The 13,638-nt window shown below is 39.9% G+C and overlaps 1 protein-coding gene across 1 annotated transcript in view; it reads left to right on the plus strand.

The window, feature by feature from the left end:
• Positions 1-373: 373 nt before the first annotated feature.
• phf12b (PHD finger protein 12b) overlaps positions 374-13,638 on the plus strand; it is a 67,864-nt gene continuing 54,599 nt past the window's right edge. Inside the window, exons 1-2 of the mRNA XM_052035814.1 lie at positions 374-1,008; positions 1,345-1,526. Coding sequence (XP_051891774.1) covers positions 943-1,008; positions 1,345-1,526 — 248 coding nt within the window. The 5' untranslated portion in view covers positions 374-942. The remainder of the gene's footprint in view (positions 1,009-1,344; positions 1,527-13,638) is intronic.

Here is a 13,638-nt window from a genome sequence, read left to right on the forward strand (position 1 = left end):
CTGCGGAGTGAGGAGTCTGCGCTCCCTTCTCCGACCAGCGGCGTCAGCAGAGAGGCGGGAGCCAAACTGTTGGCCCAGGGAACCAATTGGCCGTGAGATGGGGTCTGACGTCACGCTCCTCCACTTGACGCGTGCGCGGTGGGAACCCAGTTGGGGGTGGGTGGAGGAGGTGGGGACGCGCAGCTGCGGGGTCCAATCGGAGCGCGCAACCGGCAGCGCCGGAGCTCGGGCATGCGCAGTCGCCCGGCTGGCGGTGGCGGCACCGCGCCTGCGCGGTCAGGCCGGCTGGCGAGAGCGGCACCGCGCCTGCGCAGGCGGTGTCCGTCTCCTTCCCCCCTCCCCCCCGGCCCCCTCCCCCTTGGTGTGACGCCTGCGCATATTGTGTGATGTGTGTGGAAAGTTTGCGCCAAGTTGGAGGCAGAAAAAAATGTAAAGCGAGCAAGCCCGGGCTCCGAGTGTTTGTGTCTGCGCTGGCGGGCTTCAGGCAGCCCCAACACCCGAGGAACCGAGCGCCTGGCAGCCGACGGCCCGGGTCTGCCGAGCGCCCGTCCGGCGGCGGGATTACCCACTTCATGGTTGTGTCTCTGGGGCTTTCTGGCACCGATGGAAACCGAGCGGCTCGACGCGAATATTATCGTCGCCCAGGGAAGGCTTCATGTCGGTTAGGCCCCGGCCGCGGCCTGGCTCTACTGTGCCCCCGTTGAATGCGATCGGCTGGGATTACCCTGGATTTATTCTCGTGTCTTTCAAGCCTCCCTTTTGTGTGTGTGTGTGTGTGTGTGTGGTGTGTTGCTGTTGTTGCTTCGGCTCGGTTGGTCGGCGGTGGATCGCGGGCCTTCGCCGTGACGGCTCCTGTGGGTGTCTGTGACGGCTCGGGGGGCTTCCTCCATCACGGGGCCTCTCTCTGCCTCTGCACGCTGAAGAGAAGCCACCGTGTGTTGAATGTGGGATAAAATGGAGACCAAGACCATCGTCTACGACTTGGATACCTCCGGAGGGCTGATGGAGGTGAGATACCCTCCTTCCTCTCTTCTTCCCCCCCCCCCCTTTCCTTTCCCCTGATCGCGCCGAAACAAGCCGTGCACCCCCGGGTTAAATTAAAATTAATTAAAAGCTGCAAAAATCACCTTAGCATAAATGGCCTCGATCTTCCTATCAGCCCTTTTGTTACACCCACTGGAAATATCCACATCAGGGTTCAGGGTGGGAGGAAAGGGTATGGAATAAACCTTTCCATGTAATCTTGGGCCGCTCTTGCTGGTCGATCTTGCTGATTTTTGTCCCCCCTTCCCCCTCTCTCTCGTTAAACCACTCCACCCCGACCTGTTCCTCCCGTGGGTGCAGAAAATCCAAGCCTTGCTGGCCCCTCCGAAGAGCGAAGAGAGCGACAAGAAGGCGAAGAAGCTAGAGAAGGAGCCACGGCGGAGCGGCCGGGCCACCAACCACGACACCTGCGATAGCTGCAAGGAGGGAGGCGACCTGCTCTGCTGCGATCACTGCCCGGCCGCCTTCCACCTTCAGTGCTGGTCAGTGACTGTACAGAAGCCTCTTGCTCGCGGCGTTTTGCTATCATTTGCAAACCTGATTTTCACTGGAGGGCTAATCCAGTGAAACCCTGTTGCAGTGGCCTGGTTTATTTTTTTTCTCTCTGTTAGCTTAGGTACTGCTTGTGTATTTGAATTTGATTTTCTTTTCCGACTTAAGGCTTCGACTCGAAATTTACTTGTGTCATTGGGTGGCTGTTTTCTGTACAGTAGTGGCTGCGGTTCCCTGGCTCATTTCCTAACCTCTCTTGTATATTGGGGTCGGAATGAGACCCGGAGCCCCCATTTGAACTTTAGATGTATGAGAGACTGGAAATGCTTAAATGTATAGCCAAACCCATTATTCAGGCGAGGAGCTGCTGTCACTCGGCCAGGGCCTTGGCTGCTGTGGAGGCATCTTTCTCTATAGGCCTCCCTCTTGACTTTGCAAACAAGGGTTGCAGGGAACGGGTTGTATATGTGTTTTGGTGTAGGGGGTGTTACTAAGCTCTCGTGTCTGTGTTTTTCTTCTTCCCGGCCTTGTTTGTAGTCGCAGATTGCTTCCTGTTGTGCTCACAGGCCTGGTCCCTGAGCACTGTTCTCTGCGCTGAGGCGGATGCCTTCCTTTCCTTCACTTTGTGTGTTTGCAAATACGCAACATGGCGACCTCCGTTTAAATTATATTTTCGATTCGCAGCGCCATTTTAGTTGACTTCTCGTTTCGTGTAGTTACTGTCAGATTTGGGTTGAGTTGGCAGCGTTCTTGATGATTTTAGTAGGAAGTGCTGGAGTTTTGAGGAAGGTCTGAGGAGCTAGTTTTCCTTTATTGAGATAGCAATCTCAAAATAGCTATTTTAGTTCAAAATATCTTCCTTTGGAAGTACTCGTGCTATCTTTCAGTGTAGCGTGGATCATTTTTGTTGGTATTTCATGAGACATTTCTTTCTGGTTGATGTAAACGCATCTGTTTTTGGTACTGATGCAGATTTTTAAAAACTTTTAGAGTACAGCCAATGTAAGTGACATCAAATTCATTGTCTTCAAAATATTTGCATCAGGGAGGGCAAGTGATATTGGTGCTGGGTACAGTAATACAGGAAGCTTCAACCAGGGGAAGAGATTTTTTTTGAGTTAGGCTAATTTGATGCCTGAATAATCCATTAAATAACACCACCAGTCCCCACCCCACACACACACACACTTTTATTAAATTGATTTAGTAGATATTTGAAAAAAAATCAGCTTTATCCTACATGGGTAATTAGCTCAATTCTGATAAGTTGGCATTTTTCAGTATCTTGAACTATTTGGCAGTGTTGAAATTCAGAATTGTTATTTCACTATATGAGGAATAACAATGAGAATTATGGCTTTGTGTGTCTATGAGTTGCACACATTTATATTTCCAGTAGCCTGGGGGTTTAATTGATCAATTTTTTTAAATAAAATATCCTTCATTGGTATTTGCTGCTGCTCCTGAAAATACCAATAAACTGAGGCTTATCCATTCTTGTAACTGGTATGTAGGTTGGCTTGGTTTCCCAATTCTTCAGTATGTTCCCTATACTCTGTATATGCTCTGTTAACCCATCTTATATTGATGAGAAAGTAAAGGTTGGGGCTAAACTAAAATTTTGCTGATCAGCTTCTGTTTTTCTCAGCTTTGGGCATTATAACAAATTTGAGTCTTGCAACATGGTGCCATTTCATCATTTGGAAATGTTGATGCAGGATTAGATTGAGTTTTCAATTAGACAATAAGAACATAAGATAAAGGAGCAGTATTGAGTCATTCGGCCCATCGAGTCTTCACCATTCAATCATGGCTGATTTTTTTTTAAAATCCCATTCTCCTGCCTTCTCCCCATAACTCTTAACCCCTTTACCAATCAAGAGCCTATCAATTTCTGCCTTAGACACCCAATGACTTGGTCTTCTGCCCTCTGGCAACGAATTCCACAGATTCATCACCCTCTGGCTGAAGAAATTCCTTCTCATCTCAGTTTTAAAGCGACATCCCATTATTCTGAGGCTGTGCCCTTGGATTCTAGACTCTCCTACTAATGGGGACATCACTTCCTTGTCCACTCTATCCAGGCCTTTCAGTATTTGGTGGTTTCAATGAGATTTCCCCACCCCATCCCATCCTTCTGCCATCAAGTGCTCCTCATGTTAAGCCTTTCATTCCTGGGATCATTCTTGTGAACTTCCTCTGGACCCTTTCCAGGGCCAGCACATCTTTCCTTTGATACGGGGCCTAAAATTGTTCTCAGTATTCCAATCTGGTCTGACGAAGGCCATAAAAAGCCTCGGCAGTACACCTTTGTTTTCATATTTCTAGTGTTCTCGTAATGAATGCTAACGTTGCATTTGCCTTCCTTACTACCCACCCAACTTGCAAGTTAACCTTGAGGGAATCCTGAACTAGATCTCCCAAGTCCCTTTGCACCTCCGATTTCTGAATTCTATTCCCATTTACAAAATAGTCTCCACCTTTATTCTTCCTACCAAAGTGCATAACCCCACACTTCCCTAAGCTGTATTCCATCTTCCAGTTTGCCCACTCTCCCAACCTGTCCAAGTCCTTCTGGAAACTCCCTGCCTCCGCGACACTACCTGTTCCTCCGCCTATCTTTGTATCGTCTGTAAACTTGGCCACAATACCATCAGTTCATTCATCCAGATCATTAATGTATAAAGTGAAATGTTACGGTCCCAACACTGACCCCTGAGGAACTCCACTAGTCACCAGCAGCCATCCTAAAAAGGACCCCTTTATCCCCACTCTCTGACTTCTGCCAGTCAGCTAATCTTCTATCCATGCTAGTACCTTGCCTCTAACACCATGGGCTCTTGTTTAGCAGTCTCATGTGCGGCACCTTGTCAAAGGCCTTATGAAAATCCAAGTGAATAACATGCACTGACTCCTTTGTCTAACCTGCTTGTTACCTCAAAGAATTCCAGCAGATTTGTTAGGTGAGATCTCCCCTTAAAGAAACCATGCTGACTTTGCCCTACTTTATCTTATACTTCCAAGTTTCTTTAAATTAAAAAAATTTCATCCTTAATAATGGGCTCTAAAATCTTACCAACCACTGAGGTCAGGCTAACTGGCCTAAAATTTCCTGTTTTTTGCCTCCCTCTCTCCTTAAACGGGGTGTCACATTTGATATTTTCATATTTATTATTACGTTAGGGAATTTGCTGGATATTGGAAGCAGTGTCTGCTTCATGTATGGTTCCAGTAAATGCTAACTGTTTTAATCATTCAATTCAGACAGTTTTAATCTATGATTCAAGTCTTATCTTACAATGCAATTATAAGTTATGGATTTTTGCATTAACAATTTCTTTCAAGTTTTTCTTCTCATGGGGCTTAACTCTCAGTTGTTTGAGTAAAGCAAGTTGCTCAATTTTTGTACTATATGCTGCTGTGTAAACAATGTCAGTTTTACATTTTCAAGACTCCAGGTAAAGTGTTCTTTATGGAACTTGGTTAACAGGCATACATTGTAATACAACAGGCAAACTGGTAAATGACAGTAAATGTCGTATATTTTAAAAAAAAATCAAATTTGGTATAATCACCATTTTTAATCATGGATTTCTAACCATTATAGTAAGCTCAAAGTTGTATGCTGCTGCATTCTCACCTCCTTGAGCAAGTCTGACTTTGATTACTTCTGTTTATAATATGTATATACACGTGTGTATGCAAGGGGCTACACCTTGGTATTTGCCACACGTCTGACCTGCACTAGCTCTTTCCTATCCCTTAAAACCTGCCTCCCTGTCAAGTTTTGGTACTCCCTAGTTACTCCAAATATATAGTCCAGATTCACTTTTGTTCGATAACACTCCTGTGAATGTCTTCAAATGGTGCGCTACATTAAAACGTGCAATATAATTAGAAATTGCTGTGGTTAAACCACTGATTGTTTTAGAACACTTGGATTGAAAAAATGTTCTGATCATTGGCAAGCATGCCAAGGCTACATTTATTGCTTGTTAAAAGTTGCTTTGAGAAGATGGTAGTGAGCTGCATTGAACTGATGCATCAGTCGAGTTCATAATTGTTCACTATCAACTATATATTGCAGTATTTACACAACATTAATGTGCTCATTGGTGGCAACCTCATTAGTTGGACTCCTTCCTATTTTTAACATCTATCAGATTGCATTCCCCATGACATATTACAGATTTTCAACATACTTTTTTATTTTTGATGAAATTAGATCTGATGATATATACTGTTTTGCATATGTCAGTCTTCTTGGAGGATGTGGTTTATCATCCGTTTCATTGGCTTTGAAAGATGCTGTATCTACATTTTAAAATCAGTACACCTTTTGCAAAATATTGCAAATGCCAAATCTGAAATATGGAAAATCCTGGAAATATGAGGATCAGGCAGTTTAGTAGAGTGAGGAAAAGTCATTATTTCAGGCAGTTGGAAGTTCATTGTTATATTGGTTGTGTTTTTGATGCTGAGTTTCAGTGAAGCAATGCACTCTTGTACTTCAAAACTTTTTCCACTTGTTTAAGCTGAGTGATTATTTTGTACTGAAAGGAGGTCATAACTGCAGTGCATTAGTATAAAATTTGAGGTCATGCATGGCATACTTAAGATGGGCAGGAGTCTTAATAAACTTACTGTACTGAGTTCTATCATTTGCGTATCTCGATGTGATTCCAAGGCTTGCAGGTTCATACAGGAAGGTATGATTTCTGTGCCAAATTTTGAAGTAAATGCACAATACGTATGTTGTGTTTTAAGATTAGCTGGCAGATTTACATGGTTAGGCAACTTAAGTATTCTTCTGTTTGATGAACAAATTCGGTGCCAGAAGTATTACCTGAAGTGCTGGCCTGTGCTTCATAGTCAGAAATAACATTCGATACACAAGTGCCAGGGAATGACCATCTCTAAAATGAGAGTTGCCACAATCATTGGCCCACATCAACATCCTGGGAATCCTATTGACCACCAACTTGCCTGGACCAACCACACAAATAATGTACCTGCAAAACTAGGTCAGAGGCTGCATATCCTGCAGTGAGTGATTTTTTTCCCCCCTCCTGATACTCTTAAAGGCTTTCCACCATCTATAAGGTTGCAGTGTGACGTGATACTCTCTGCATCCCTGGATGTGTGCATCCCTGGATGTGTGCAGCTCAAATGGTATTCAAAAGTTCAGCTCCTATCCACCATCATTCATGTCTGCTAACAGTGGTTGCAGTGTGTGCAATCTATGAAATACACTGCATTTACTTTACACTAATGACGGCAGCTCCAAAACCCATGATATCTACTGTCAAGAATAGTGAGATACTGCGGTTGTGCGGGAACATGACCACTTCACAGTTGTATGCACTGATTTGAAAAAGAAATGGCAATATTTTCATTGTTGAGTTTAAATCCTGGAGTTCCCTATTCAACAGCAGTCTGCAGAGACCTGCAGCAATTGATGGTGAGCCAGTACCTTGTGCATGGGAACACCACCATCTGATCCTGACTTGGAAATGTACCTTCATCACTGGGTCTGAATTCTGGAACTGCCCAAAGCATAGTGAGGTTGCCTTCACCAGAAAGACTGCAGCAATTCTAGGTGGTTTACCACCATTTTCTCAGACAATTAGGGATGGGTAATAAGTATTGGCCTTGCCAGTGATGTCCAGCTTCTGAAAAACTAATAGTAAAAAAAATTTCTAAGTACAACTTATCAAGCTATTGGTCTATAAAGTTTGAATTTTCAGATACTACCTGTTTCATTGGGAAAGAACTTTAATGCTGCAAGCGAGACAGCTTTGAGGCAGTGATTTAATGTCTGGAAAACTTGGCGTTCTATAGTCTTGGCAGATACATTTCTCTTTGCTGTCTATCATTGCTGCTGTTTCAATTTATTGGAAGCTTGAGATTAATTTTGGTATGTCTGAAGTACTGAGACTCCTTAACTTTTAATAAAGCCAATATTTTACTAGCAGTCACATACAACTACCAACTGGAATCTAATCGATGGTGTGAAATACATTATTGAAAACATTTATCTTTTGGTATTTGCATGGTGATTTTAGTGGAGAAACCTTTTTAACCAATTGAAGTATTTGGGAATGAGCTTCAGCTCAATTTTATTTGGTAATAGCATCAACTAGTTAAACTTTTTTGTAAATGTTTGTAACTGGCATTCATTTTTTGTCTTCACTGTGATTGGATGAGCTGCAATAGTTGTAACAAAATTAGGTGGCCAGATGTTTAAGTCTTAAGCACTTGAGGGGAAAAAAATTGTTCATTCTGATTCTGTAACCATTATCACCTCCATTTTAAATCTGTGCCTTTGGAAATGAATCTGCTGTGCAGACTGTTTACACAAGTTGTGATGAGAAAGATTGGAATGTAAGGGAGCAATTTTTTTTTGTGTGGCTTCTACCTTAGAGCTTCCATAGTATTGTATGTGTTAGTCAAATCCATTTATTTCTCTACTCCCACCTCAGTTACCAATCTGGGCCAAGAATCTAATCTAGCAGAACAACTTCTTTTGAAGTTTAAAAGTTCCAGATGGACTAACAACAGAAAATGTTTGGGATTTTAGCTGTAACAGTTGATCACTCAACCTGCCTGAGAGCTCTTTGTTGTTCTTGTCCTGTGTGACTTGTCAGCATTTTCTGTTTTATGGTTAATTGTGGTTTATCTTCTGAAGAGTTAATTTTTTAATTTGAAAGCCAAAACCCTTAAGTAATCTCATATTAACCTCTAATGAGTGCCCATGTAACCTGGTTGTGCCGTAATGTGTTGCATTAGATCTGGCTCTACACGACTGAAGTACATTAATACATCATTAAAAGTATCACCACAAATAGGTAGACATTATGATACCAAAAAAGGACACACAGACCTTTAGTTTAAGAATACAACTTGTATAAACTCTGTATATTTGTTTGGTAACTGTTAAGATTTATCTCCCAATTAAATTCACTGTTTCATTTTGAGCAGTACCACAAAGGTGGTGGTCTAATGCAGGTCATTGTGACCACTGTGCTGTGAAGTTGCTTTGTGTGCTGCCACTATACATCTTTTTGTGTCTAAGTGGAATAGGTTTCATTTTTCAAAAGAAGTTTTTAATCTTCTTTAAAAACTTAAATTATCAGTAAGTGTTACAATTGAAACTAATGTTTTTTTTAAATTTACTATTGAATTGTTAAGGTTTATTGGCTCATGTAACGTTTTGGGATTATTTGCAGAGACCACAAAGAGTTTGTTTTTTGACCACCTATTTTTTTAAATGAAGTGGGATGCACTAAACCTGTAGAATTGAAGAGGAAAAAATAGTGCTGTATGGTTGTCATTATATAATATGCATTGTTTTGAAAGTTTATTCGTCAATTTCAATATCAATAGGATTTTGAGAAAGCAATCTTTGTTTTAACTATAGAGTTTAAGAAAAAAACAATTCATGCTTCTTTGTCATTAATCATCAGCATTATTTACATTATCCCAAAAATGAAATTAATCATGATTCTTAATATTCAATTTAAAAAATAAATTGATTGGAAGCAATTGTGTAATGAACAGAACTAATCTATCCCTTTTTCATTTGAATACTTTGCATCGACTTTATTTGGCAAGTGGTACTTTTTGAAGTTTGGCCATAAATGATTGATGTCATTGGGCTGCCACGTAATGGAAAAACAGGAGACTTCCATTTATATAATGTCCTTTGTGTTGCTTTCAGAGCATCCCAAAGCATTTTTACAGTTGATTAAATACATTTTGAAGTGTAATCACAGCAGCCAATTTGCCCACAGCGGACTCCACAAATAGCAATGTGATAATGACTTGATAAGCTGTTTTGTGATGTTGGTTAAGGTTACCAGGGATAACCTCTCTGCTCCTTAAAGTAGCCCTAGGGGACCTTTTTCATCCGAGAGCAAAAGTGGTACAGTTTAATGTCTCATGTAAAAGTCAGGAGCTCTACCATTGCAGAATTTTGGACTGAAGTTCCTGGAGTTGAGTTTGGACTTATAACATTCTAATGCAGAGTATTGCTGATTGAGCTACATCTGACACTAAAATAATGTGATTGGAAAACATGAACTTAATGTCTTATGGTTTAGCTAACCTTGTAACTTTTATACCTCCCTGGGAGAGATGTTATGTCATTTTAAATATCCAATTGATAAAATGCTTTTCTTTAAAAGAAGAAAGTTTACTTAAATCATTTTATGCACAATTAACAATCCTGCCAGATTGAGGAAAGTGTTTATTTATCAGATCTGGTTTTCAATTTTTAATACTTACTGAATCCTCATAGTTACTGAATCCTCATAGTTACTGAATCCTCATAGTTACTGAATCCTCATAGTTACTGAATCCTCATAGTTAGATAAGCAGCTGCTAGCATGTTTGGTGGAAGAAAATACTTGTAGTTAACTAACCCTTTAATTAGATTACAAAGCAGGTGATCAAAATTGAATATTTTTTAACATTGTTGTTAAAACCAATCTCAAAGAGCATGAGTAAAAATCTAATTTGAACATAAAATAACTTATTTTTGTTATTTAGGTGCTTTAGATTTTTTCCTGCACTAAATGATCTGGATGGGCATATTGTTTTCTCCCCTCAAGTGCATTATATTGAGTCAAAGTCGATTTTACTGTGGCTTCAGTTCTGTAGTTTGTTGAACTGATAAGTGCTGCACTTGCCTTCATTTTCCACAGTCTTCAAGAGGTCTTGAGTTTATTTTAGTTAAGTCTGTTTTTGCTGATTTGCTCTTTGCCTTTTATAGTACAGCTTTTTTTTAAAAAGTCTTTAAACTGAGCATCTTGTAGCAACCTCAGAATAAGCTTGTTAGATTTGCTGAAGAAATGGCTATTTCCAAGTCTATAAACAAAATTATCTGAGGTTTAAGCACTGGGTTCCAAGGATGATGGGGGGGGGGGAGGTGAGGGGGTGCTGCATGTGGCCAAGTATTACAATGTACACTCCTTACAGTAAAAACTAACTGGTCCTGGAGAATTTCTTCTTTTGTGACATTGGGTTACACTTAATCAGTAGTAGAGGAGAAAGTTAAATTTTGTGATATATTTTGTGCTTAATGATAGTTTGTTGTAAATCAAGTATTCGGCATGTAATGACACAACTAGTTTTCTGGTGTCCCCAATCTTTGGATGCAATGCAGAAATTGTGGAGACTGGGTTTTGGAAGCCAGATGACCACATACTGTAATAATTATGATGAAATTAATTTATTTTTCAAAGGTATCCAGAAGTTTTTACAGTTTACATACTACAATTGTTTCATTTTTTATTTTCTGTTAATTCTGGTGCATTTTGGATTATGATAGAAATTGTTGCAATAAAATCTAACAGCTAATCTGAAGCAAATACAAATCATATAAAAAGAGTCATTACTGTAAACAGACCCTATGTTTTCTCTATCACATAGACTGCCTATTTCCCCTCCATCACATCACACCACTTTAGCTCAGCTGCTGCCCAAACCCTCCTCAATGCTTGTGCTACCTCTGGAATTGACAATTTGAAAGTTCTTCAAACCAGTTTTTCATACTTCATACTTCCTAAAACTTTACCTAAAAAAAAAAGCTCCCTTCACGTCCACTTCAGAATATCCCAAAGTGCTTTTCAGGCAGTAAATGACTTTTAATGTGTGGGAATATAGAAAGGTAATGTTTTGTATCCAGTGATTCATTTGTGTGATCTGAAGATTATATATTACCAGTTTGGAAAAGATTGCTCATGATTTGTCATTGAAGCTATTGTCTTATTTCTTGAATTTTTTTCCGTGGTGATGAGCCATGTCGAGCTCTGGGGTATGTAGTGAAATTCTGAGTGCATTTCTTGCTGTCAGTGGCTTCTTAGATATTATTAAATTAATATTGAACATGGTACTGAATAAAGTCAATTGGAGATTGGAAGAATATTAATAGATTGCTGTCTGTCTAGTTTGCTGGTTGGTCAGCCAGTTGACTGATGGAAATTGGATTAATGTAGATGAGAGTTTGATGGTTGGTGCAGATACTGAGCCTGTTTCCATACTGTGTGACCTTATAAATGAGCATGACCTCTGATTATTTTAGCATCGTTTTATTGTGCAGCATATGTTGCAACATGGCATTTGGGAGCAATAAAGATTAGATCTGATCCTTATCTGATCTTTATTGCTCCCAAATGCCATGTTGAATAAAGTAAGGTATTGTGTTCAAAAATCTTGGTCAGTTTGATAACTATTACTTGTGTTACTGTCCTGGCATTATTTACTTAGGTGATCCTACCTGTTAGAGCAAAAAGGTGCTTTTGTGTTCTGAGGTTCTGATTAATTTTTTTCCAAATTACGTTGCAAACATTGATTAGAGACTAGAACTTCTAACCACGAGGTTTTCAGGTTCTGTATCATCCTCTTTGCCAGTTTATCATCAAGGAAATGTAGGAGAGAAAAGCATAACACTAGTTTCTCTGGGAGGGTATTGGATTGGTTTTCAAAGAAGTGTTCATTACTGGACTTGATATTGACATAAGATGACTGCTTCCTATCCACTTCCCTTGTACCAATTTTGGTCACTTTGTCAAAATTTCCCTTTCAGCTTCATAATGTTGCACCCTTGGGGAACTAGTGGCTTTAAGTCTCTACACATATGAAGGCTGTGTCTCTGGATAGCACCGTAGGCAGTTTTGGGATTTTTGATGATATGTGAAGTAGATATAAGAGAATTTGAAGACTATCAAGCAAAAAGAAATTTCCCCAAATATACGGAAGCCTATTGTAATCCTGTCTTAACTCCCTAAGGTTCATTGCAGTCTGGATCATATGCCTTGTGGCTAAAAACTAGACTAATTTGTTGTTTGGAAATCCTTTCTCTATGTAATTGAATTATCTGTGTGTAGGGGTAGGGGGCAAATTTCTGGTAATCTTTTGCCAGTGCTTTTCTCAGTTTTCTACTGTGAACTTTTGTAAAGTTATGATGTGGATTGCCATCCAGATCTGCTAAAATATTTCAATTGTATGCATGGAACCAGATTTTGCTTGCAGTTACTATTTATCTTTATAGACTGTTAGAAGTACAATTGCCAACATTGAGGCAAAAAGTTCCAATGGAGGGAATATTTTAAAACTGGGTTAAATTGTTTGGATAATACATTTTTTTTCTCAGCCTCATTCAATGAGAAACATTATAGCATACAGCTCATAGCATACAGCTCATAGACAGTTAAGCATTTAATATAAATTAAACTACACAATCTACCCAACTTCAGTACTATTTCCAAGTGACTTTATATTAAATACTTAACTGTCTGAGTTGTATGCTGTGACATTTCTCATTGAATGAGGCTGAAAAAATCTAATTGCTTGTAGTAGCTGTAAATATGCTGAGGAAGTATCCCTCCAAGATTATGATCACAGACAAATGTGTGGACTAAGCATTTTCTAAAAGTTTGCCATGGTGTTCTTTGACTAATATGAAGTGAAAATGTTTTATTAGAGCTTTTATTTAATCAATTTGCTAAACTTCAAATTGAGAATTTGAAGCTGCATCATTTTCTACTTCACTGTTGTTCAAGCACTGCAAATAACCAAATGGCTCAGATGGATTTGCACTAGTGGTTTCTGGTTTTACTGATCAGTAAAATCTGGATGATCAAGTCTGTAAATTAGTTGTTTTCCATCACTGATTCAAATCACATGTTCCTACTTTCCTTTCACTTTTTTGCCTCCCACCCAAGGGACGACTAGCTGAAGTTTTACTTCTGCAAGTGGTTATAGTTTATCTCATTTACAACAATTGGTTGAATTTGTACTGAGCCGTTTACTTAAATAATGTATCCCGAGGTCGTCTTAAGAGCAATATGAAGGAAAAGATAACACCAAGTCAGAAATTAGAAAGGGTGGTCAAAACGTTTGGGAAAGAGGTTTAAGTGTTTTCTCTTCCTTAGTGAGGTGGAGAGGTTTAAGGTGGATGTTCCAGATCTTGTGATCCAGAGAGCTAATCTGTTTTAAAGCAGATTTGGAAGAAGCCAAAATTGATAAAGTGCAGATATCTGAGCATTGTAAGTCAGGAGTTTGTCACAATTTTAGTCATCATCCAATGTGAACTTCAAA

This window comes from Pristis pectinata, chromosome 21 (assembly GCF_009764475.1).
Source record: "Pristis pectinata isolate sPriPec2 chromosome 21, sPriPec2.1.pri, whole genome shotgun sequence".
NCBI lineage: Eukaryota > Metazoa > Chordata > Chondrichthyes > Rhinopristiformes > Pristidae > Pristis > Pristis pectinata.